This window comes from Choloepus didactylus, chromosome 3 (assembly GCF_015220235.1).
Source record: "Choloepus didactylus isolate mChoDid1 chromosome 3, mChoDid1.pri, whole genome shotgun sequence".
Classification (NCBI taxonomy): domain Eukaryota; kingdom Metazoa; phylum Chordata; class Mammalia; order Pilosa; family Megalonychidae; genus Choloepus; species Choloepus didactylus.
The window spans coordinates 130286189-130312837 of NC_051309.1; the positions used below are offsets into that span (position 1 = coordinate 130286189).

At 37.6% G+C, this 26649-nt stretch overlaps 1 protein-coding gene across 2 annotated transcripts in view; it reads left to right on the forward strand.

Annotated features, from left to right (window-relative positions):
• The window catches only part of SYNPO2 (synaptopodin 2), a 195185-nt gene that overhangs the window by 132842 nt on the left and 35694 nt on the right, over positions 1–26649 (forward strand). For both annotated transcript variants that reach the window (XM_037830554.1, XM_037830555.1), the window contains exons 2-4: positions 14675–14826; positions 18164–18975; positions 21413–23586. In XM_037830554.1, coding sequence (XP_037686482.1) covers positions 14675–14826; positions 18164–18975; positions 21413–23586 — 3138 coding nt within the window. The remainder of the gene's footprint in view (positions 1–14674; positions 14827–18163; positions 18976–21412; positions 23587–26649) is intronic.

Consider the following 26649-nt stretch of genomic DNA (forward strand, 5'->3'; position numbering starts at 1 on the left):
CTTTCTCCTTCTTTTCTCTCTCTCTCTCACCTTCTACTGAGATACAAGACTAGAAAACCTCTAAACACTAAAATCATTCTCTGGGAACTCCGTCGTTCATCTTTGTATTCTCTGGTACACAGTACCCTGCACATGCTAAGTGCTTAACACATGTAAGTTGTTGGGTTAAGCCAAACCTGATGGGCTTAGTGCCCCTTTCACTGTGGGTCCTGGTGATTATCTGTGATTATCAGGGCATTTCACATAACCAGCCTTTTAGGATGGAGGCCCAATTGCCAAGTTCTGCCTGGGGAAGAAAAATTTACAACTGCACCTGGTGCGGGAGGTGCTCAGAACATGGCAAATGAATGGATGCCTTCAAAACGGAGGTGAACTGATCCACCGAAACTTGCAAGCACATTGGTCTGGGTCACAGGAGTTTTATTTCCTTCTAAAGCAAACTTTGAGCTAAAGAAACCACATCTTAGCAAATGTAGATGATATTAAACAGTAACAAAAATTATGATGTATTGTGAACGATGGGTGCCAAGCCATTCATTTGAAAAGAATAAGGATTTGATGTTTTCAATCAATCCAATTGTTTCAGAACAAGAGGAAGAGACTCAACATTGCTTAAATTTTCTCCTACAAACAATTTTCAAAATTAGGGAAGTCCTTGTATCAATAAATTAATATCTTTTTTTTTCCTTTAAAAACAGTGTTTATATAGGTTGCTGTATGATTTGCTTGAGTTACATAAAAGGTTTTTATGCTGAACTTTCACTCTTATTAAAATACTTTAACATTTATCTGCCATTTCCTTCAAATATTAGAAGATATATTAAGCACACTAATTTAATTAATGTGGGGACAATTTTTCTAATACAACAAGCACAGGGAAATTCTGTTTCTTCGCTTCAAGTTTATGTAATGATAGAGACGAAATTGAAATTTCACATATTTAGTTTCAAATGAAAATCAGAAACAAATGGAAGTCCTTGTTTTCAACATGTTAAATTTTGTGAACAGCTAGAAAATTAATAAAAATTATAGTTAAGGTAAGTCAGAATCTGTGTTGTTATATTTGCATTATACCACTATCACAGGTATTATCAAATGGAGATTTTTGTATGGCTAGAGGTTAAACAAAATATTTTTGAAGAGCTAGTTATTTACCTGCATGATCTACTTAGGAATAAGTGGGTTTTGGTAGCAGTCTAGCTTACATTATGTTTGCTACTGCTAATCCAGAGACTCTTGGCTTTAGAACATCTTTGTTTTCAGAACAATAAAAGTTGTACAGTTAAAACAAAAGAATATGCAAAATAAAATCTTAAACTAATGATCATAAATAAATCTTCTAGTCTCCCTGAAAAATATTATTCTTTGAAGCTCAGTGGTTAATAGTAGGATTTCCTGGGGGAGAGTCACACAGTAAAGACCTGCCCATTTGTCAAACACATATACATAGTGACTGGTTGATTCCTAAGGTATTTCCCTAAAGTATATTATGGAAAATAATACTATGTTATGTCAAATAATAGACCTTTGAATCACCAAAGGGGCTTGTTGAAAATGCATAGGTCCTACCCTCTGAGATTTGGTTTCCACGGAGAGTAGGCTTTCTGTGTTTTGGAAGAACTCCCCAGCTGAGTCTGATGGTTTTGCATAAACCTAGAAGATCTATAAGGCTCAGTACAGCACAGTCTCAAACCCTAATGTGTAGATGAGTTGCCTGGGGATCCTGCTGAAATGCAGATGTTGATTCCGTAAGTCTGCAGTGGGGACTGGGATTCTGTAGTTCTAACAACCTCCCAGGTGATTTCAATGCTGCTGGGCTGTGAACCTCATTTTGAGTAGCAAGGATGGGTACTTTTCCTAGCCATGTTGTAGGGCAACTATGACCTGTTAGCTCACCCATAAAGTAATTGTTTTGGAGTACTCTATTAGATGTTGTAGTATCAATGTGTATTAATATTATGTTGCGAAAAAAATAATTTATCCAATAAGCACTTACTGAACACTCACTATGTGCTAGACTGTATGCCTTTTCATCTCCACCTCTTCTTGTCCCCTCCTCTTAAGGCCCAAAATTTATTTGTCCTTTAGGAGACAGCACCTTCTTTCTCCAAAAAACATTGCCTGTTATGGCCCTGCTGTGTGCTCTGCCATTGAATACTGTGCTTACCTTGCTCATAGCAATATATTGGGTCGCATTTATCTATTTACTTGTATCTCTTAGAATCTAGGGCTCTTGAGGACATTATTCATTATTGTACTTCAGAGCCTAGAGCATGGTTGTCATCTAAAAAGACAACCAGTAAATATGTGATAAAATACTTAACTAATTAATCAAATGATATAACATAAGCAAAGCTTCAAGCTTTAACTCCTCTTCTCTACCTAAATTGACCACAGATCTCTTGCTGGGTGGAGAGAATGAGAAGAGCTGAGGGTTCTTGCCTGCCTCTGCAAGACTCTTCTTGGTTGGTTTGGCCCAGAAATGTTTTGGCAAGATGACGACATTCATGTGGGCTCTCCACAATCAGAAATAAATAGGAGAATTTATTAGTCAATCACAGCAGGAAGCATGACTGGGCTTAAAATGCATCAACAGAACACTTACATGGACACAGAGGGCACTTGGCATGACCCTGATTTTCCTTCTTGAAGTACAGGATTTGGAAATCATTCCCACAGCCAAGCTCAATTTCCATGGGCCTGCCAAGACAAACAGAGCACATATGAACTGTGGCAGCACCTGTGGCAGTACCTCACTCTGCTTCTACTCATGTGTTTAGCTCCATAAATCGCAACCAGCCTATAAGTAGTTAACATTTTTAAGGTTTACCAATTGCCTTGTGACCTTCCCTCTCATGGGTCCAGAAGAATTATGGCGAAATGGAATGAGTGACAGGAGCAGCTGCAGAATTGCTTACAAGTCATGGTGAGAGTTGCCTTTGCTGGAGAAAACTCAATTATCACCATCTCCAGTATTCAATAGGATGGATTGATTTCCATGTCTACACTGGGAATTCCCTATTTTTCACACGATACTTTTATGATAATCTCATACCTGAAAGAGATCCTGAAGAAGGAATAAATAGAAAGTTAATAGGTTTGGGAGTGACTATTGGTTTAGATAGTTAGAGGGTCCAAAATGTGACGAGACAGACTTTTGGGAAAATTTCCATTTTCTCATATTGCCAATTGTTCAGCACATGTTTATTGCAAACTTACTATGTATAAGACATGCTGCAGGTTGTAGGAGATACAAAGATCTCTGTGTTGCAATCCCAGCTCTCAAGGAATTTCAACTAGCCAGTAGTTTGGAAACTGAACTGGAGCTATTTCCAAAGGAACCTTGACATTTCAACCCAGTGAAACTTTTCTTTACCCATTTGTCTCTCCTCTCCTCAAAGAACTTTTAGTCTCCAGAACTGGACTAAAACTGTTTGCCTCTCCATTTCCCCCAGATCACCAGAGTGATCTGTAGTCTGAATACACAACCAGTTTCAGACAGTTCTCTCAGCACACGGTCCTTAAAAGGGATCCTTTTCTGGATTCTGTCAGTCTTTCTTCCCTAGGCCAGACTTTACTTCTGCTTATTCTTGCATGGCCTTGGATAGAATTTTCTCATGTCTACCTCAGATTCCCAAGAGGCCAAGGAAGTTTTCTACATAGTATCCCTGTTGCTTTAGATCAGTGGTTCTCAAAATGTAGTCTGTAGATCCCTAGTGGTCTCTGATGTTTTCAGGGCATCTGTGAGATCAAAAATTTTTTCAGAATAATGCCAAGACATTATTTGTTTTTTCACTGTGTTAACATTTGCACTGATGGTGCAAAAGCAATGGTGAACAAAACCACTTGTCCCTTTGCATGAAAAAAGGCAATGGTACCTAACTGTTCTAGGAGTCATTTGTATCCTTCTCTGCCACACATTTGATGTAAAACAAGATGCTACTTTCATGTAACAATGTCCTTGATGAAGCAGTAAAAGTTGAATTTTATTAAATCTTGACCCTTGAGTACACATCTTTTTTAATATTCTGTGTGACAAAATGAGAAGTATGTATAAAACACTTGGGCTGAATTCTGAAGTTCAGTGTTTAAGTTTAACTAGCCTTTTTTTTTTAATGGAACAGCATTTTTACTTTAAAAAAGGATGAAACACAAACTGTGGTTATTCAGACTTGGGTATTTGGCAGACATTTTCTAGAAAATGAATAAAGCAAGTCTGTTACTTCAAGACAGCTTTCAAGAGAAAATTAGAATTTTGAGAAACTTTCACCCACCACCTGATTGGTGATAACTAAAGCAATTTTTTTGATATTATACAATGGAATATGTCAAACATTTGGAAGATGTCCATAATTCAGTGGATCAATAATTCCAAATGACTAATGCATGATGTGACAAAATCAAACAGGGGTAAAAAATCCATTCAAAGTGCAAAATAGACCAATGGATTTTAATGTAACAGAGTTTGAAAAGTTTGCTGCTATAGTTTCAGATTCCACCTTGCAATTTTCAGAAAATATCATTTGTCCGGTTTTGATGTAGTATCAAAGAATAATATCCAAAATTATCTGAAAAGGCAATTTAAATGTTCTTCCCTTTTCCATCTACAATGTATGTGAAGAAAATCTTGATTTTCTTCATACACTTCAATCAACACAACATGTCTGTTTAATTTGCTAAAGCTGATGAAATGCAATATACCAGAAATGGGTTGGCTTCTACAATGGGGGTTTATTAACTTACAAGTTTACAGCTCTGAGGCCATGAAAATGTGAAAATCAAGGCCTCAACAGATGATGCTTTCTCCCTGGCAATCTAGGACTCCTCTGTCACATGGCAAGGCACATGACTGGGGTCAGCTGGTTCTTCTCTCCTGGGTTTTGCTGCTTTCAGCTTTCGGCTGCTTCTCTCTCAGCTTCTCTTTTATCTCTGTTTTCTCTGTGCTTTCTCTCCCAGCTTCTCTGGCTTTTCTCTCTCAGCTTTCTGGCTTTTCTCCCTCAGCTTCTCTGTGTGTGTCCTTCTCTCTCAGCTTTCTGGCTTTTCTCTCTCAGCTTCTCTGTGTGTGTCCTTCTCTCTCAGCTTCTCTGGCTTTTCTCTCTCAGCTTTCTGGCTTTTCTCTCTCAGCTTCTCTGTGTGTGTCCTTCTCTCTCAGCTTCTCTGGCTTTTCTCACCGTGTCTTCCTCTGAATTTTATCCTCTTATGAAGAATTCCAGTAAAAGAATTAAGATCCACCTGGCGCATGGCTCAACTGATGTAACCTAATCCAAAGGTCCCACCCACAGTAGGTCTACACCCACAGGAATTCATTCGCTTTAAGAACATGATTTTTTGGGACCCATAAAACCTCCAAACCATCACAATGTCACAACAGATTGAATGCAGAAACACATACAAGAAGACAGTTGTATTCTAAGCCCAAACATTAAAGAGATTTGCAAAAATTGAAAACAATGTCACTATTCTCACTAAATTATTTTTGTTTTAGAAAACGGTTACTTTGTAATAAAAATATTGTGTTAACATGCAATTGGTTTATTATTATTTTTAAATGATTAATGAATTAAAAATTTTCATATCTCACTTTTGATATCTGCTGTGGTAAATACCAATAGATAAAACCCACATGAATGAATATTTTTGAAGTGCTCAGTCATTTTGGGGAGCAAAAAGAGAACCTAAGACCAAAACATTTGAGAATTGCTGCTTTAGATCATACACCCTGGAATGTTACTGATGGCCTAAATCAAATACCAGTTGTCTAGAACTTTGAAACTGGTCATTTAAATAAGCCCTTCTCTGAACGGGCACAAGTCTTTCTGATAATGATTGAGTTCCCTGGCCCCTGCACTAGCCCATCTTATTTTGTTCCTTTTTGCACTGGGAACTCTCAGCATACCCTCTGGCTGGGATGGTGGCAATTATCCCATTTGTGTGAAGACATTATTGGCATTACCTATTACCCCAATTCTCTACTACAGTAAAGGTTCAATGCAGTCAACTGAACTTTCTTGGTTTAAAACTACTTGAAATATTTTTAAATGTGCACTGTTGATACTTCCTTAACTAAAATCTCAAAAATTTTTATGATTCTTCCCCAAATTGAAGCACCATGATGTATCTTGTATGCATATATGTGGGTATGTTTGCATGTGTGTATCATAGTTTTAAGTAAGGCATAGAATTGGGAATCTGGATGAAATTCCTTCATTCTCCTGATAAGGAAAATGATACACTGAGAGATGTTCTTGCTCAAAGTCACATCACACATCAATTAGTGACAGCATCAACATAAGGTCTCTAATTTGTAAGTACCTTCAAAACCAGAGCAAAATAATAGAGCTTACACATTTTTTAAAGCCTGTACTCACATCATCTGGAGGGCATTTTTCACGTATGTCTATTTTCTTTAACTATAGTTTTATTGATGAACAACCTAGTAGAAGAAACTGCTTCATCTAGTTTAGCTAAATACAGTAATTGCATCTATTGATAGACTATCCAATCTTTTAGATTTTACATGTGCATTTCCTACTCAGATGACTAGAGCCATGGAGACATGGGGCATTCTAGACAGCAATATTTTCTAGACATATGCAGTACCCAAAATTAAACAATTTCAGTAAAAATGCCAATACAAATGAAGTATTTGGGACCTCCAATTATGAATTCTAATCCAGTTCCCTTATTTTATTAATGTGGCAATGTTTCAGATCCAATTACACCTTGAGATATCACAACATCTATTTGACTATTTGGGATGGTACTCTTTTTAAAAGGTACCACATGTTTTTCTGCATCTAATCAGTCTACTAATGATGATTTACACAATTTTTAATGACATGGGCTCATTATTATGAATGCTATTTATTTTACTCAAATACAGAGAAGCATTAAGTCCAAGTGATAGTGTAAGAGTTTTTTGCACCTCCATTAAATGGCCCCGGAATTCTGAGTTTTCTTTTTCTTTTTTTACATTTTCAAGTTTTAAAATTTTGGTTATCCTCCTTCCTGCTTTGACATTGCATCAACTATAACTATGACATCTTTTGTTAGTCTATTTCTGATTTTCTATAAACCAATTAGCAAAGCTTATTAGAATTGTATAAAATTGAGCAAATACTCTGAAAAAGGTTTCCAGACACTTTGGGTAATATAAAGAAGTTTCAGTGAACTTTATCTTTACTGTGTTTTGACCCCTCAAAAAGACTGTTGGGAGCTAATTTATAGTTTCTTCAGATAACTAAATTCTGAATATATGAAGAATTGCAGTATAATCATTATTTATCTAATCATTGTGTTTGCAGTTAATAAACAGAGTTTTGGGAAACCAAAATTGTGAGCTCCATTTCTGCTTTCTTTTCTAAGTAATGCTGAAAGACTATCTAATCTTTTAGATTTTACATGTGCATTTCTACATGTTCTTTAAAAAGTATCCTTTTTCATATTCTGTGTAAATATTTATAAAAAGCTTATAGTTCAAAAGCCTTCGTGCAATCTTTCACAATTTAACCAAACAAAAATGTAGGCAGAGACATTTCCTACATAGGCTCTGGCCCATCGGTGTTTTTCTGAAAGAGCTAGGATGTTTACATTCTTACAAAAGAAAGAAAAGCAGAGAATACCATTCCATATTTGTACATGTTAGTTTTCTCACACCATGGTGGCTGCTTCATAACAGCTCATAACAGTTACACTGGCAACATCGTTTTTGCCTGTGAAATTACATTGGTATGCAGATTCTTAAATACATAACCCCATGGATTAGGGCCCTCGTTCCTGTCAAAGGCAGTTATTACTCTGGGAATCTTTCCAAAGTTGCCACCAGGAATGCTTTTTACTTTTATGGCCACTTGGTCCCTAAGAGTAAAGAATCATTCAAAAGGAAAACTATCCTCCCTACCCCACCGCCCATCTGGACATAAATTAGTGACAAGATCGGAAAAGTTCAACATGAGAACAGGTCATTGAGTTTGAGTTGAGGTAGTGAGTATAGAATAACCAAAAAATCCTGGCAACTATTTGCATTTGCACCCATGACCTGATTTGGGTATACAGTTTATTTCCTTTATTTAGAATTGACTCTCTTATTCAATTCTTTATACCTTTATCAATGCTTTAATGGAGAAAAGCCTTGCTTTCTTTAAGGAATCATCTACTCTATCTTTTTAGGGCATTTGTCTAAGACAACGAATGCATGTTGATAATCATCTCACGTTCTCCCTTATACATTCTTGGCAAAGCCTTTATTTTTTTCATATTGATTTCCTAGCATGCTCTCTACAGTGGCTTTTCTACACTTCCTTCTTTGTCCCCAAAATTTTAATCCCCCTCTGCCCTTCCTCTTTATTCTTAGCAGATGCTGACCTCATATAATTATCTGGTATAAGTCCCTGCATTTGTTTCTCCTGCTGTCTTGAAATATAAGTCTCTGCATCCATCTCTTTTCTTTTTTCCTATATTTAAGCAATAGTTGCCCCTCTTTGTTTATCTTCTAGTTTGCCCTTAATTCCATCATTCTGTATCAGTCAGGGTTCACTGCAGAAAATAGTTACTGCTCTAGTTATTTTAACCACAAAGAAATTTGGTAGGTGCTTACAGAATTGTTGAAAGACCTGGAAAGGCAGGATTTAGGCTGGGCCTCCAGGAATGACTACAAACAGCACTGCAGAACTGGCTACACAAGGGAAAGGCTACCTTTGCCACAGTCAGAAACAGGGGAGCCAGGCAGCCACTGAGCCCACTGCTGGGTCCAGGGTTGCACATCTTAGCTATGATCTGGGATGGGAAGATTCCAGTACAACTGCTGAATCCAGAGTAAAGCATAGCTCCTAGATCCATACCAGCAAAATAGAGGTCTCACAGCCCAATGCTTCTCTCTGGGAGATGTGTTTTAATCTTCTCAACCTCTGCAGTACACAAGGCATACCAGAAGAAGCTTGGAACAGAAGTCAAGCAATCCAATCCACTCTTTTGTCATAGTCTTCTCTGATGACAGCTGACGTACTCATTTATTAGTTACATTTCTTATTTATTTACTCTGTATTCTAGATAATGTCTCAAGTTATTTTTCCATTAATGTTTGAATTTCTACACCATCCAGGATGTTTCTGCTTCCTACAATAAAGAGTTTACTTGAGTTATTATTGTTTCTGTTCCATTGTATCCTGGTCTGGGTCATTTTCTTTTGCTTCCTCATCCTTAAACTGTTGTATTGCTACTTGCTATTGGCTTCCAGAAACATTGGACCACTGTAAACATGAATTCCCAACAACTAGTGAACTCAGCCTTGGTATAAGGAATCTGTCTGATCTAGGCTAAGGTTGGAATTCAGGATCTGGACAGCAAGCCCTTTAAAATAGAAATATTCATTCACTTATTTTTAAAAATTTAGAGACCATCTTCATTACTCTTGCTGTGCCTCCCAACAAACATTCTGACCTAAGAATACAGACCTACTTAGGGCTTTGGTTTAAGAGGCAGCTGGAGTGAAGGGATGCTTATTAAATCTTGTCTTAGAAATCTGACGAAGTTTTGCCAAAGGCCTAAAATGGAAAATTAAGGAAGGGCTGGAGCTTCAGAGAGAGCTGCTAGATCATAGGCTACTTTCCAGTTTCAGTCACAACATTTTAAACTCTAAATCTTTAATTGTTCCCTGAGATCATGTCTCTCATCCTCTCTTAGTTATCTCCAGGTCCCTGAGATTTTATTTTATGGAATGGGAAGAATAACCACAGAAATGATAGACTATGTTTATGCTTTTTCTTTCTTTTTCATGTATTTTAGTAGATGGACTTTAAATAGGAGATTTTATTGGTTCTATTACTTGCTCTGACATCTTCCAAGAGAACGTGTCAATGAGTTATACATTAAAATGAAGCTCATGAGAAAAGATTAAGTTCCACTGAAACCAAACTGACACAACCGATAACAGTTTAAGGCCAAGGTTAAGCTTCTCAGCCTCTGCAATATCTAAGGCACAAGAAGCAGCTGGGAACTGAATAGGTTAAGGACATGGTTTTATGAGAATTCAGATCTAATACCTGCTTTCCGGTCAGTAGTGGAAGACTTTAGAAATGAAGAGATAAAAAGAGAGGAGAAAAAGAAGATCTTTTCATTTTGCCAGGGAATTGGTCATTCCCTGAAACTCTTTTCTGATTAATTATATGAAATATAAATAATGTTAAGTTTGCCAGGAAAGTCTGAACTTTCCATTTGCACTTTGTTCACTTTGTTGCAGTACAATAAATCCTTCCTGGAGTGGAGAAAGAAACAGTAGGTAAGTGAGCATAGTATTTGGTAAATATTTATATTACCAATATCTTTAGTTATGTGCGTGAATTAAATTGAGAGACACTGAAAGGGAATGGAATATTTTTTGGATAAAAACTCAGTCATATATCTAATATATTAGGGGTGGTGGAATGAGCTCTCTAAGGCAATGTTCTCAAAGAAAAGGAATTACATTGCTTGTTCATGTAGGTGTGTAGTGTCAAAACACAGATTGCAAAAGATAATTATACTCAATTTTGAATTTGTAAAACTTTGGGTCATAATATTGACAATCATCCAGTCTCTAAAGAATATTTAAATGTAACTCTAATGAGTAATAAAAGAGAAAGAAGACGAAGGGGAAAACAAAACAAAATAATACAAAACTGTCTTTCCCAGCCACTAGTCTATGGACTGACCAGGCAAATGTTTTATTACCCCTGCCCAGTCCCTTCCATTTCCACCCTGACTTTACTCACCCTCGATGCCAACTGTAGTTACACTATTCTTCTCTCTATTTTCTTTCCTCACTGCAAGGATCTTGGGAGAGAATTTAGAATATTGACTAGAGAGGCAATTTGTGGAGTGGTTTAAAAGCACAGGCACTGGAGCCGGACCTCCTGGGTTCAAATTCTGGTACTACCTGTGCAACTTCAGGCAAAGTACCCAACTTTACTGACTCTATTTCCTCATGTACAAAATGAAGGTAACGATGGTACAAAAAATGAGGAATATTTATGCTTCTCATAGAGGTGTTGTAGGGATTAAATGAAATAAGGGTATGAAGTGTAGTGAGTGCTAAATAAAAACATGCTGTTCATATTGGATTATTTGTATTATTACCTGTGCTGGAAAACATAATAAACAGTCTTGTCATTTATCTTTCAGGTATGAAATTTGTACTCACTGAGAGGAAAAGACAGATAAAGCACTTATCTTAGATTATGGTGAGATAAAGCCAAATATTTGGGTAAAAATAGAAAATAAACCTAGATGTTTACAAATGTAGAGAAAGCACATTTTTACAGTTTTTCTTTTTATTTGGCATATTCTCTTCATATGTTCATATGAGTTTTATGTACATCATGCAAGGGGATTTGCATATATATCTAGTATTATTAACAGTCTTGACAGATTAAATTTATTAACACCAACATTTCTCTTTAGAAAACCAAAGCTCAAAGTGAAAATCAAATCAACTCATCAAGGTCAAACAGATAATAAGCAATGGAGCCACATAATTGGAACCCAGGTCTTTTTAGCTCAGAGTCTGTATTTTTTTCACTATAACATATTTTTATGTATCTAGGACTAATAGCCTAAGGAGAAAACTGGATGATAAATTCGCTGATAGAACTGTTTTAATACTAATGACTTGTTTGTGTGACTAAACTTATTCTTAATACTGATTTCATTTTCACAAGTAAGAACACGTCCAGAAGTTAGAATTTTTACTCAAAAACATAATAATGCACAATTATACAAATTATAAAATATGTAATTATATACAATATATGATAGGCACCTTGTGTACACTAATACATGCTTACCCTTCATAAACAGGATCATCTTGATGAAACTGGTGATTGCAAGTGATGTTTAGGACTAACAGACTCTATAATACAATCTTTATTTGGCTTAATAGTTCTTTTAGAAACAGAGAAAGATTAATCCTTCAGAAAAACTTTTGTTGCATGGAAAGTTTCACCATATTTAACATGGTTCTTGAGGGAAAAATACATCCTGCTGTTTAGGCAAATGGAAAAGGTCAGTGGAACAAAATCACAGCAGTTTATTCTGAAAGTGGACCCAGAATACAGGCGCTGAAGGAATGCTAACAACTCTTGCCATGAAGCCTTTGCTTATTTAGATACCATTGAAAATTCCACTTGACAAACATGATGATGAACTGTACTTTCCCCATCAAGCAACACATGTTTAAATGATAGACAGCTCTGTTAAATTGAGGATTTATTTATTTTTCATCTCACTCTGCAAGCTCACAACACTGCTGAAAACTCAGACAACTTATTGCTGATAAAGGGAATGCCCACCAGAGATTGGTTCTTACAGGGTGCAGAGTTCAATGGCACATCTGTTCTATTAGCATAAAACCTCTTCCATTAGCATAAAGTCCTCCAAAGGATGACTATGTATGTCCAGTTTGGAGTCAAGACCATCTGAATCCCTTGGATGAATGGTTTTATGCTTCAAAAACATGCTTTATTATCCACCAAATTTTATATTACAAAGGAAAATAAATTTAAATAAATAAAATGTGAGCAAATAACTCTAACTCTAACTTGAATGCTCATTGGTCATATTATTTTATCCTTGACTTAACTACTCTATCATGAGAGTATTTATACATTTAGCAGTTAAGTAGATATTTTTAAAATTAGGTGAATGTTCTCTTCCCTATTGCTTTTGTTGCTTCCTTATGCCCTTGGAAATACTGAGTTCATTTAATATTTTTCAATAAATGAACATAGTTTCCCCCCCAAAAAAGTGATGAGTTTGATGTCAGAAAAGGGGAAGGCCTTCCACAGACTATAATTTTTGACAATAAAGACCAAAACTAATTGAACCACTTCTCATTTCACAATAGTGCCACTGCTTTGGGTCTTAAAAGTATCCTTTTGCTTTCAACACTATCATTTAACATGATACACTTGGAAATAGACACTTTAAATCTATACGAGGTAACATATTTAACATTTAAGACCTTAGCAGGAATTCACGGGCAGCTTTTAGAGATAAAGTAAGTTGTCTGCCCAATCAGAAATGTGCTTGGCTATGAAAACATTTTTTAAGAAGTGCTGCTTGCCTGGTTTTGACCTCTCTGAACTCTGAATCTTGATCTTAATAGTGAGAGAGGATCCACCCTTGGTAGAAAATTTCTAGAATAGCATCTTAATGTGTTCTTTAATTTAAAATAGCATGATCATGATACAAAGATTCATGGAGAACTATGGAACTGACATTATCAAATAAAATGTAAACACATCAGTATCACTTAAGGTCCTAGGAAACAACAGATGGCATGCTCAAAAGGGGTAATTAAAGATAATTTAATATAAAGACTGAAGGCAGAGCTAAGGGAACCAACAAGAGATGATGATGCACCCAAAGATTAAGAGCAGGAAGCCAATATTACCCTTGGGTCTGGAGATGCAACGGGATAATGTGTGTTACTGGACTATAACAAGAGTTGAGGCAGTGGGAGAGGAGTAGGACTGACTGGAGCTGTGACACTCTAGATGGAGGAACACAGCCTTTGTCTGCATGGTCCAGTAGTTCCAGCAGGGAGAACATATACCCTGACCTCTCATTCCACTTGCTCTTTGATCTCTTACTGTTGCTTTACATTAACCAAATCCAATCAGGAGCTAGAATGCAAGGGAGCCCTGCTGATGCAGTCTCTAAAGACCAGTCTCCCCAACATGAAATTGGGCAGAGAAGGGTGAAGAGTGGACCTGGGAGGCAGATGCAGAATAACAAGCACAATATTTACCATAATGATACAGAGGGAAATAAACATCCAGTTTTCCTTCACTAAGGAGCTCTAACACTAACCCTCTACTCCTCTGAATGTCTCTTCTTCCAGGGTCTGAAGATTTCTCTGCTAGGTGTTTATACAATTGCTGTTCTACATCAGTCTGTGATGGAGTGATGCCTTCCTTATAGCAGGACTGTTTCTATTTTTTTTGCAAAATAATCTCTTTTATGTTCTATTTTTCTTTTGGCTAAAGTTTGCTTAGTCCCAAATCTTGAGCAGTTGATTTCAACCAAGGATTTCTCTCTCGAACATACTCCTCCATATCGTGGCTGCTTAATTTCTGCATTAAGCAAATGAAAGAACTGTACAGCACTTTCCCTAAACTGATTGCCCTGTCCTCCATTTCCTTCTTGCAGATGGCAGTGTTCTACCCACACTGGCAACAGGAGAGGATTTTAAAACCTATTTTAATGGGAGATGTTATTTTCTGATTGGGTTCAAACTTCATAATTGATATGAAATAATTATTTTTAATGAATCATCAATTCAAACATCTAATGTCTTCTTTTCCCATTCTCTCTATTCTTTCTTTTATTCTGTTTCCTTTTCCATTTATTTGCTTTCTTTTTTGTTGTTTACTTACAATGCTATGGCTTAAATGTTGACATTATGGTAATAATAAATTGTGTATGTGTGTATGTGAAAGAGAAAGAAAGAGTGAGAGAGAGAGAGATTGAGAAAGGCAGGGGGGAAATGCTGGAGATTGTCTTATATGTTAACAGGTGAATTAAAAATCAGGGCTGATGTTATAGTGTACAGATCAATTTACTTTTGTGAAATAAAAGTGGCATGATTTTTACAAGTTAAATGATTCTAACTATTGCCTCCTTTTTTCACTCCACTCAGATTCGAAGTCAGAGCAAAGCCTCTGGGTCTGGGCTCTGTGAGGGAGATGAAGTGGTTTCTATCAATGGCAACCCTTGTACAGATCTCACCTATCCTGAAGTCATTAAGCTCATGGAAAGCATAAAAGACTCTCTCCAAATGCTCATCAAAAGGTACAAAAGATTTGTCAGAATACATATTTTATCTTGAAGCTAAACGAGAACGATTATAGTTTCCACTGCATACATGATTTGTAACTTATGGGGAAGTTAGGAGTGCTTTGGAGAAGGTCAGTGTAGTCAAACCTAGACAAACTCGTGTTTGAAAAGTGGCTGATCCTAATCAAGAGAACTTTCTGGTTAATTGAGAATTAACTTTAAATCTTTGTGTCTAGCATGTGATTGAAAATCTTAGTAAGGTACTTTGCCTTAGAAAACTCGGTATATTGAGCATAATTTAGTACTTTTTATAGGTGGAGATTTTGTGATGGATCAGGATCACTGAATTATAATTCCCATATTCACAAACAAATTTAAAATGTATAAATGTTAAACCACTATACTATGCAATAATTTTTCATAGACAGAGGATAACTAGGGAAAGAGAAAGAACAAAAAAAGTTTTAAAGCAGCCAGATTCCTCCTTGCCAGGACCTCCACTAAAACCCAATATTTGGGGATGGGCAGAAGCAGATTTTTAGGATAGTTTTGAGATTATTAATGCAAATCATTTGTCAATTCCATCTCTCCGAATACAACCCACCCAACCTAACTGCTTAAAAATACAGAAGTAAACTTTAAACATAAAAATAAAATAAAACAACAGTGAGAGCAATAACAACAAAAACTATAGCATCAACATTTATACAGAACAAATCACAGAACAGTTTGCACTGGCTTTGTAACTGCAGCCCTTCCATTGAATCATAATGAATCTGGAAAAGACAGCTCTGCCTTCCTGGAGAACAGTCTTAGGAAGATGTCACAGGACATCTCATACAGAATCTCTACGCTGCTTCTACACTACAAAGGTTTGCCTTGACTCTGCATAAACCCCTCAAGTGGCATTACCCTCAGATAATTTTTCCGTATGATCCCATTTCCGCATAAGCATGAACTCACTGTGGCCAAAATCTTATGAAAATAAAGGAAATCTAGCAATATTCTTAGAATATTCCATTTAAATATATACCCAGTGAAGCCAATGTTTAAGGCCTTAGAATCTTTTTTATAAAGTAGCTATTTACTTTTAAAAGGGACAACAGGGATTATCAGGTATAAATCTCTGAGGTAATTGAAGCCTTCCATCTTTGTAAAACTGTAATCATATCCAAAATGGGGGGAGGCTCTTTCCTAAATTATTTCCTTTTACAGTGTCTTTACTGATTTATAGGGCCAGTATTTTGGAACATATTTATCATCTGGGATATCCCTTACTAATTCTTGTTTTAATTATATTGGTAAGCATGGGGAAAATCCTTGATGGTTTAAATCAGAGTCTTAGGTACATATTCACTTTCAGAAATAAATGAACTAGCTCTCTACTATTTTCAATAATTGGAAGTAGGGTTATTATTTTCTCTTAAGTATGCAATTTTGACTTTTTACAAAATAAATAATTAATTGGTGGGATACAAAATGAAATTCCAAATTAAAATCAGCCCCAAAGCCATAATCACAATTATCATCATCATCATCAGCCACTCTGAATATCTAAACAGTTTCCTGTAATTAAATATTTCTCTAGTGTCTTCTATCAATAGAGGACAAGCATCTTACTTTTCCCAGACTATTGTCCAGAGATAGCTGAAGACTATTTTAAAAGACTCTTTTAACCCATTAAGTCTCTATTATTTTAAGTTTCATTAAAATTATAGCTATAAAAAATAAAGATTATGTTATTATGGCACACAAATTGTGGAAATGAATACTCTATATAAACTGAAAGGAAATGTGCTTTTTAAAGTATGAAGCTTTAATCTCTCTCTAGTGCTTTTATGATTTTTATTCCTGTATGTACATTCTTCTTTGGCTACATTTGCCTATATTGCAGTCAATAACACTGAAATGAATTCAAACTACTTCCTTCCCAGCTTCATAAATTGATTGCTAGCATAATTCAAAGTGATTTAATCTATTTCCATTCCAAGGCCTTCCTAAATTAAAGCTCTCTGATCTTTTGGTACCCTCAAATTCAAGTTAATAGAGTTTATTCATCATTTCCTATATAAGAAAGATCTAATTTGCTGTCACTACCTATGCCTTATGGCATATCTCTGATGTTTTTAGAATAGTATAATTACCAGGAAGCCTTGCAGATTGCTTGCATAGAGAAAGTTGGATTTTGTTTGTTAGTTTGTTTTCTGTTTTGTTTAGTTTTGTTTTGCCAAATACAGTCAAAAGCAAAGTCAGGAGTAAATATTTTGAAAATTGGTCTGAAATTCTACTGCCACATAAGTTCTAAGGTAAATTCCTTTGGGAAGAATATAAGTAGGGGCTTGCTCCCTTTAATTGATGATCCCTGCTTTAGCCAGGGTGCATCTGAGGAAGGAGCAAAGGGGCAGAGAGTTACTGCTGCTGCTTAAAGAAACTTACTAATGTAAGAAATGAAGGCATGTCCCACAGCTGTTCTGTGAATGGCACTTCTCTTCCCAAAGTATTTAGAGTAGAGTTTTGGAAGGAAGTTGTTTAACCCCTAAACTGACATTCCCTCTTCTCCTAAAGCCAAGTTTGCAAAATGAAGCTGAGAAAGGTTAAGGTCAAAATCAAAGGACTCTGGTGAACAGCTCTGGGCTCCTCAGCTTAAAGAAAAAGATCACTTTAACTTCAGAGATCCTCTAAGGAAAATGTTCCAATAGACAAGTTCAAATAAGAGAAGGGGGAGACATCTCAGATTATAAATACTCCATGACTTAGTGATTCATTGCATCATGGAAAGGATTTCTCTTTACACAAGAGTACTAGGCTAGGGTCCACTTATTACAAAATACATGCTCACTGGAGCTTTAAAAACAGCTTCTATTTCATTCGTTTCAAGAAAGCACAGCCTCTAAAAGGATACCTTGAATTATCTGTAAAGCTAAGATTGCTATGAAAATGCTGAACATGTTTATGTGACTTTATGATGTCCAGGCCAAAACTCAAAAAGTCAGTCTATAAGACATTGACTATAATACTTTGCTACATTAAAGCAAACATGATTAGTTGGAAACACCCAAATAATTTACAGATAAAAAATATCACACTTTTTAAAAATGAAAGCTGAATTTAGGATGGATGTTTCAAAATCTGTAAGCATTTTATGGTGCTTTAAGGAAAAGTGTATTTGGAAGACCTTTAAATGACAAGAAGAATGTGTTGCCAGTTTCTGCTTTCAAATATATTGTCGTTGACATTTTGGAGGAAATATTTTGACTGCATCATGTATTAGACATCATAAAAGTGTCAGACATTCTTTGGCAGGTGTAACACACTCTGATTTAACTGTCTGGGGTTATTTCTCTGTGTGCAGACCATCCAGTGGAATAAATGAGACTCTGATCACTGAAACAGAAAATAAAAACCATGAGCAGCTCATACATGAGGGGTTCGTGGAAAGCACCACCCTGCAGATTCAACCAGCCACAAAAACACAGTACAGAGAGCTCTACATCGCTTCAGTCAGGAGTGGAGTTTCCGTCGCTGAGGACCAAGGAAGTGGTCCCGATTGTTCAGGGGGTATAAAAGAAGAATCAGGCCCGAGTTACCAAATGGCTCCCCAGATGCCTGACTCCCACAGCAGATGCTTGACAGATGAGGGTATCTTAAAGGAGAAGGCAGAAGCAGGGTGGCCAGGCACTGTGGTTGAGCTACAACTTTCCCTTTCCCAGGAGAGACACAAGGACACTAGTGCCCCTGTGGTGGCTCTCTTGGGAGCTGAAAAATCTCAGTCTCTTGCGCCAGACTCTAACTTACAACACGACGGGACAGTCCACATAAATTCAGTCCCCACTGATGAGAAAGGAGACCTTTCTCTGAGATCCAGCAAGATCATCCAGATCTCCAGTAGCAAAGAGCTGAGAGTGATCCAGGGAAGGGCCGCAGGAGACACGGGACTGCCCCGAGTGGAAGTGATCCTGGACTGCTCTGACAGGCAGAAGACGGAAGGGTGCAGGCTGCAGGCAGAAAAGGGGTGTGTGGATTCTCCAGTGGAAGGAGGGCAGTCAGAAGCACCTCCTTCTCTGGTATCCTTTGCAGTCTCATCAGAAGGCACAGAGCAGGGAGAAGAGGCACGCTCGGAAAGGGATCAGAGCAGACCTCACAAGCACAGAGCAAGGCACGCAAGTAAGTCCTGCCCTGGGGTCAGTGGTTGGGTTGTCCGAAGGGGCTTGGTAGCTTAGGACATTTTGCTGCTGCTTTACTTGCATGGATTTTATTTTTTCTTTTCAAGATTTTTCTTATATCTCTCATTGCCTTTTTTTTTTTTCTTCATTTTAATGACTGCAGAAAACAACAAACTTGATATGTGGGAGAATATCAATTTCTGAATTGGAAGCAATAAATTTGAACTTTATTGTAGATTTAAATGTTTTTGATGCACCTCTTTTTACTCCCAAAGTTGTAGGAACTGTTAAAGAAAATGACATTGTCACTATGACTTTTGATTTGTTTTAGAATGCTATAATATTTCATTTTAAAACACCATAAGAGATTTTTTTGAAGTCATGTGGATTCTAAGTTTAAATGTCAAAAACTGTTAAGTCTGCTGCTGAGAGGTCTCTTAAAACTACAAGCTCCACCACTGATATTAAAAGCAGATACTAGTTTTGAAAAAAAAAAAAGTCATTGTGCAGCTTGATGATGCTTGCAGAAGTGAGTTTGACAGACAAGAACATGTGCAATATTGAGCAGTTACATGATCCTCCCATTCTGTAAGTCTTCACTAGACTGCAAAGCATTTCATCTACCTTCTAGACACAGAAGTCAGTCTCCAGATCCATGTGGAGGCATTTAAATGCCCCCAAACATAAAATATATTTACATTCAGGGCTTTTTAATTGCATTTTGTCTTGCCCAGGGGAATGAGAACAGTAAGGAGAATGAGGATAAAGATTGCCATTAGGTTTTTGTGAGATTTTTTGTTTGTTTTCTTTCATGTCTACATTTTTTACACATGTAGGAATTTCATTTGAGAATGTAATGGCTGACTGGCAAAGGCACTTGAATATATGAATGATAAACACCAACTTGGGTTATTCAAAGTAGTGTAATAATTTCTCTAATCTATTGTTATTCCTTTCAAAGCATATTTTTAGCATAACCATTTGTAGCCTTATTGGCAAGTGCTGTTAGTCCTTCCTTATACTTTAAGCATCTGTATGCCATCTTCACATTTATAGCTTATTAAACAGGAGTATTAAAACAGCCTTCACATACTTTACATGTTGGCACTGAAGTTAGTAACAACTGTGCAACTGTGACTGTCAGTTTAATAATAAGTTGTATAACACTAGACAAAAAAGGAATTGCATTTAATAATGACCACACATTTTACTCTCTTCTCTGTACAAAATTTGATCATCAGTGAATATCTGCAACTCTGTTATAAAATTATTTTCTTTGATTATATTTGCTTTTTAAAATTAGTCATTAAGTCTGGCATTTTTTTTTTTTGCCAGTGACAGGAAGAACTCATTTTCCATTTTAAAACACTCAAAATTTTTTTCTGAAATTGCTCTTTAGCTATTTTGAGAAATTCAAACTATGTACAAATCTTGTTCACTTTAATCATCATTGAAAACATGATCATAATTAACTGATGCTATGAATTCATTTGCCACTAATTCATTTTTTATAACAAAATAAAAACTGTAAATATCAATATGTATTATTTTTTAAATTGTTGTACCCCAGTTTTAAACAACTTCTGCATCAGTTTTTACAGTTAGTTAAAAGGGTCACTATTCATATATTTTTAAAATTCACCAAGAGTTATGCTTATACTTGCCAAAATTAAGTTAGTATTATATTTCCCAAATGACAATACATTTACAATCCAGTTTCTCTAGATGACTTTTCATATATGTGTTTATAATAATTTAGTATTCTGAATTATTAATAATCATTGATTTGGTATCTTAAAATATTATTAATCCAGTTTTTTTGAATTTATATTAACTTGGTAGGTGTGAATATACCTAAATATCTAATTTCATTACATTGACACGTTTAAGTAAATAAAATTTTCTTGAAACCCCTTCCTTTTTAAGATGCTTGAAAACAGTTTTATACTGCCATTTTATTACTTCAATATAGAACTACAAGGCATGTCTTCATTTGTTTTTCAAAGAATGTTATGTTCTTAAATTATTTCCTATTTAGTTTTAATTACATCCTATTAACTGGCATTTCCTTTCTACATAAGGAAATAAATATATGAAATATATTCTAGTATGTGTATATAAAATATATTTACATGAACAAATGAAACAGGGCATTATATATTCTTATATATGCTATCACATATTATTATAGAAGGATACATTTTAAAAAGAAATAAGAAAGAGAAATGAATACAATAGATGATTACAATAGAAATGAATACAAGAGAATTCAATACCCAACTGTAAGAATGTTTTTAACATACTCATTTTTCCCCCAAGAGAGGAAAAGAATTACAGCAAAGAAGAAATACATGTCATTAGCAAGTTCTGGGTTGCTGCAGAGTCTTCCTTGAACTCATCAACTCAATGTATATATATATATGTTTTATCTTCTCTAGGGCTCAGGAGGAGTGAAAGCCTATCAGAAAAGCAGGTGAAAGAAGCAAAATCTAAATGCAAAAGCATTGCCCTTCTTCTAACGGATGCCCCCAACCCCAACTCCAAGGGGGTGTTGATGTTTAAGAAGAGACGTCGAAGGGCCAGAAAATACACCCTAGTCAGCTACGGTACTGGAGAGCTTGAGCACGAGGCAGACGACGACGAAGGAGACAAAGACGATACATGTGAAGTAGCATTTCTGGGTACAAGTGAATCAGAGGTAGATGAACAGTTATTGTCTGACACTGACGACAACACACAAGTTGTGAACTTTGACTGGGATTCTGGTCTTGTGGACATTGAAAAGAAACTGAGCAGTGGGGACAAGATGGAGATGTTGCCAGACACCACAGGCAAGGGGGCCCTCATGTTTGCCAAGAGAAGGGAGAGGATGGATCAGATCACAGCCCAAAAAGAGGAGGAAAGGAGGAGTGCGATGCCAATCAGAGAACCAGATGTCACCCAGACAGATGGCCTGAGAACCATGACTTCTTACCAAAGGAAAGAAGAACAGTCGGTGAGAGTGCAGAGCTCGGTGAGCAAAAGCTATATCGAGGTGAGTCATGGTGTTGGCCACGTGCCCCAACAGAATGGCCTCAGTGGGATGCCTGAGACAGCAGATGCCCAAAGGATGACCCCTACGAACAGAACAGCAAAACCCTTCCCAGGGTCTGTGAACCAGCCAGCAACCCCCTTCTCCCCAACCCAAAACATAACAAGTCCCACTACTGACTTTCCTGCACCTCCACCTTATTCTGCGGTCACTCCTCCTCCTGATGCTTTCTCCAGAGGGGTATCAAGTCCAATAGCTAGCCCAGCACAGCCCCCTCCATGGCCTCAGCCTGCCCCGTGGGCCCAGCCAGCCTTTTATGATTCATCCGAGCAAATAGCGTCCAGGGACGAGAGAATCGCAGTGCCTGCAAAAAGAACAGGCATCTTGCAGGAGGCCAAAAGGAGGAGCACGACAAAACCCATGTTCACCTTTAAAGAGCCCAAGGTGAGCCCCAATCCTGAACTCTTGTCACTTCTTCAAAATTCAGAAGGCAAACGGGGCGCTGGAGGTGATTCTGGACCTGAAGAAGACTACCTCAGCTTAGGAGCAGAGGCTTGTAATTTCATGCACAGCCCCTCTGCTAAACAGAAGACCCCACCTCCCGTTGCTCCAAAACCTGCAGCCAAGTCCTCATCCTCCCAACCAGTAACTCCAGTTTCTCCAGTCTGGTCACCAGGTGTGGCTCCAGCCCAACCTCCTGCCTTCCCCACGTCACACCCATCCCAGGCCACTGTTGTGTCCTCTATCAAAATAGCTCAGCCTTCTTACGCTCCTGCCCGGCCTGCAAGTGCTCTGCATCTGGCTGGTCCCTTCAAAGGACCACAAGCAGCAGTAGCCAGTCAGAATTACACACCCAAGCCAACAGCTCCCACACCAACTGTGAATGCTGCTCATGCTGGTAAAGTGGGACCATCCAATGAGCTTCCAGGAATGAGTGGGAAAGGGGCCCAGCTCTTTGCTAAAAGGCAGTCAAGAATGGAGAAGTATGTGGTAGATTCAGACACAGTGCAGGCCCATGCTGCTCGTGCTCAGTCTCCGACTCCATCCCTACCAGCCGGATGGAAGTACTCCTCCAATGTCCGAGCACCTCCTCCCGTGGCCTACAATCCCATCCACTCCCCCTCCTACCCACTGGCCGCTGTCAAGTCTCAGCCATCAGGTCCACAGGCCCCCAAACCAAGCAAGAAAAAGGGCAAGAAACCCCTCAATACTTTGGAGGTCATGAAGCACCAACCATATCAGCTCAATGCTTCCTTGTTTACTTTCCAACCTCCTGATGCAAAGGATGTCCTCCCCAAAAAGTCATCTGTCAAGATCAGTTCATCACCAGCCTTGAAGCAAACCCTTCCTCCCCAGCCAGTGAATGCTGGCTCACCCATTAGTGTGCAGGCTTCGTCAGTGTATTCACTACCAGCCTATACCTCTCAGCCTTCCTTCTTTGCAGAGGCCACCTCACCAGTCAGCGCATCCCCAGTGCCCGTGGGTATTCCCATCTCTCCAAAGCAAGAATCAGTCTCGTCATCTTATTTTGTGGCACCAAGGCCGAAGTTCTCAGCCAAGAAGAGTGGTATCACAGTTCAGGTGTGGAAACCATCTATTGTGGAAGAGTAATCTTGTAGCTGAAGCTGGGTGTCCACTTTCCTTGAAATGAATTGTTTGCAGTGTTACCTGACTCCCCAAGAATGCCTAGCAAGTCCTCAACTTACTTAATTGCAGATATGTCACCTCCTAATCTGGGTCCAAGGAGCATCATATTTTCAATAAGTCAAAACTCTAACTCAGATGGATTTAAAATACACTTATCTTCTTTGCACTTTTAAAAAATTCAGGAGTAAACCCCGCAATAGTTATGTGCCATTATATTAAGTAGGCAGGATTCTTAGGATTTATGCTTTAGCCACAAGAAAGACAGTGATCAGTGTTAGCAAACATTAGGACACAGCATTTTTATCATATAACAGCTGTGCTCCTATGGTGGAAAGGTTCAAACATAGTGAAAATATAACATGTACTGACTGAGATTTCTTTTTTAAGTAGTGCTTTGTCTCTATTGCTAGTGTTAAGGAAATAAGAAATTTATTGAGTACAGGGATCAGCTCTGGTCTGTCAATCTCAGCCCCCTGTTTGAAGGTACCCTAAGGGGTTACAATATGCATAGATCAGTATATTAACAATTACTGAGCACTTATTATGTATTAGGCTCGTTGCCAGATATTTTACATGTATCAACTCATTTCGGAAGACTCTCTTAAAGTAAGTGAGATATGAAAAGAAGGATAATTCTCCTTAGACAGTGATTCCCATCCTCCTTCCTCACTTACTTAGGAACTGAGTCCTTCTCCAATTGCCCTTGAAAGCATAAATTTGTTTTCCTCAGCTGAGGCAAGTGATAGAGTATAATACAATGAAGTAATGTGCCAAAAAGTGAACAGAATGCCGATAAAGGTAAACATTGCCGTTGTTTTACCTTGGGAAACCACACGATTGGGGCCTGAAGGGTTACTGACTGCAGGGGCTGATTGTGAAGCACGAGGAACCCCATGTGCACGGGGGCTTTAAGGGGAGAGCACAGTTATTATAGCATCGTTTCTGAGTGACCTCAACAGATTTTTCTTGCATTTGTTTTGCTTTTTAATGACTGCTTCTCCCACTGTTCCTTCCAATTCTATTCTCACACCTTCACTTTATTATTTATATTTGATGGACCAGGAGGATTCAGGCAAGGTTACCTTGTACATTCGGATGGGTCACACACACCCACCATCCAGCTGGCTGTGAAGTTAGTAAAGTTACTGACAGTAAACCTGAAGACCTTTCTCATATCTATTTTAAGTCTGAGCCTGACCAGCCATGGAAAATATTCAACATGAATTAATGTAGAGAACTACAAAGAATTTATGACAGCTCCAAGGTAAACCATCCACTCTCTATAGGAAATATATTTAGAGACCTATCATAAAGACTTGCCTGGTTTGAGGGTACATGGTACCATTTTAATTCTCCGAAAATATCTGTATTCCTGTTCTTTTTCTGCTGTCACTGTCAATCTGCTATGTTTTTCACTACCCTATTAAAATAATGCTATCTTCTTTATCTGTTCAATGTATGTATTTTTTTAAAAAATTCTTCCCTGTATGAGCTGTTCTGACCTAAGTCATTTCTCTATTTCTCTTACATCCCTTCCCATAACATCTGAATATCCTTTTTGTGAGCATATCTCATTTCTCCAACCATTGTAAAAATGCAAGCCACAAATATTTCTAAAACATAACATACCAAGAGGATAGTTAAATCAGCTATAGAACAATGGGGCTGATTCTTTTGTTCTTTCTCTGGAAAATTTTCCATTACTTTTGGTAGCAGTATACCTAGAGGTATACTGCTCAACCACAGAATGTAGCTCAGTCTCTTATTTGCCTTTTTTGGGAAATAAGTTAGAAAGATTAATACAGGGAAAATTAAAAAAGCAATCTTTATGTTTGTATTGCTTTTTCCCTGTAAAGGAAGTTCATTGAAAGCTGTGCACTTTGTATTCTTCTCTAATAAAACAACCAAAAAAAGAAAAAAAAAAGTCATCTTAAGGTGAAACAAGAAAGGAAATCATTTTTATAACTTTGCATTCCTAACATAGCTTTGTAAGAACGGCATGAATTAGGAGAAAGAGAACGGAACACATAGGTAGTCAATTTGAGATCATCAGTTCAAAAGTAGATTCGGATGGTAATGATCCAGAAGTATTCCCAGTTGTCCAGTGGTTTGTGGTATGTAGGAATGAGAAGTGTTCTCACTCCATTTCCTGTGGGACAGATGGCGATCTTAGCAGAGCCACTATTTGGAGTTGATGACTAAAGGCACAATTAATATGACCATATCTTCCAGGCATCCTAGTCTGTTTGGGGTTCCCCAAACGGTTCTAAGAGACATGCCAGGCATGCAGCCCCAGCCTGCACAACGTAGACTGGGAACTGGTAGTGCAGGTCTCAGCTTGGGCATACTGTCCCCCTTTATAGAAGAGGAGTGGGAATCAAGGAGTGGGAGAAAGACTGAGCCAGCTCCCTGGAGTAATAGGCAATTCCTTTGACTCTTCTTCCCACTGGGGCACTTCCAGGGTACTTGCATGCAGATGAAGCTATTAGAACTCCCTTTCAGGTTCGGACTATGGAAATGATGTCAGTGTGGCAAGTGGGAGGGATAGAAATCATGATATCAGTTTCCCTCCCAGTTGGCACCTTTTGCAGTTTGGGTGTTGTTGGCTTTTGGCTGGATGAGGGGTTTGGTGAAGCAGTTTTGTTTAGTTTTTAGCACTTTGCCTTTTCCCTTGTCCTTTGTTAGCTTAATTTCTGGGCAGAGCCCCTGTGAAGTCAAGTTTCCACTATCACCATAATAACAGTGATCATTTACTGACTGCCTGTGTTATGTTAGGTGCTTTATGTACATTATCCCAAACAATCCACTGCATGATTTTTAGGCACTGGAATATAAACTAAAATGTAATCACAGTCACTGACTTTTAATGCAAGACCTTATGCAAATCTCTCTTTTTACTAGTTTTGCCTTAAAGATGTCTCAAACTTCTCTTCCTGATGGGAATGTTGTGCTTTAGTGAATCTGCACAACACTTGAGATTCTAGGAAGAGAGGTGTG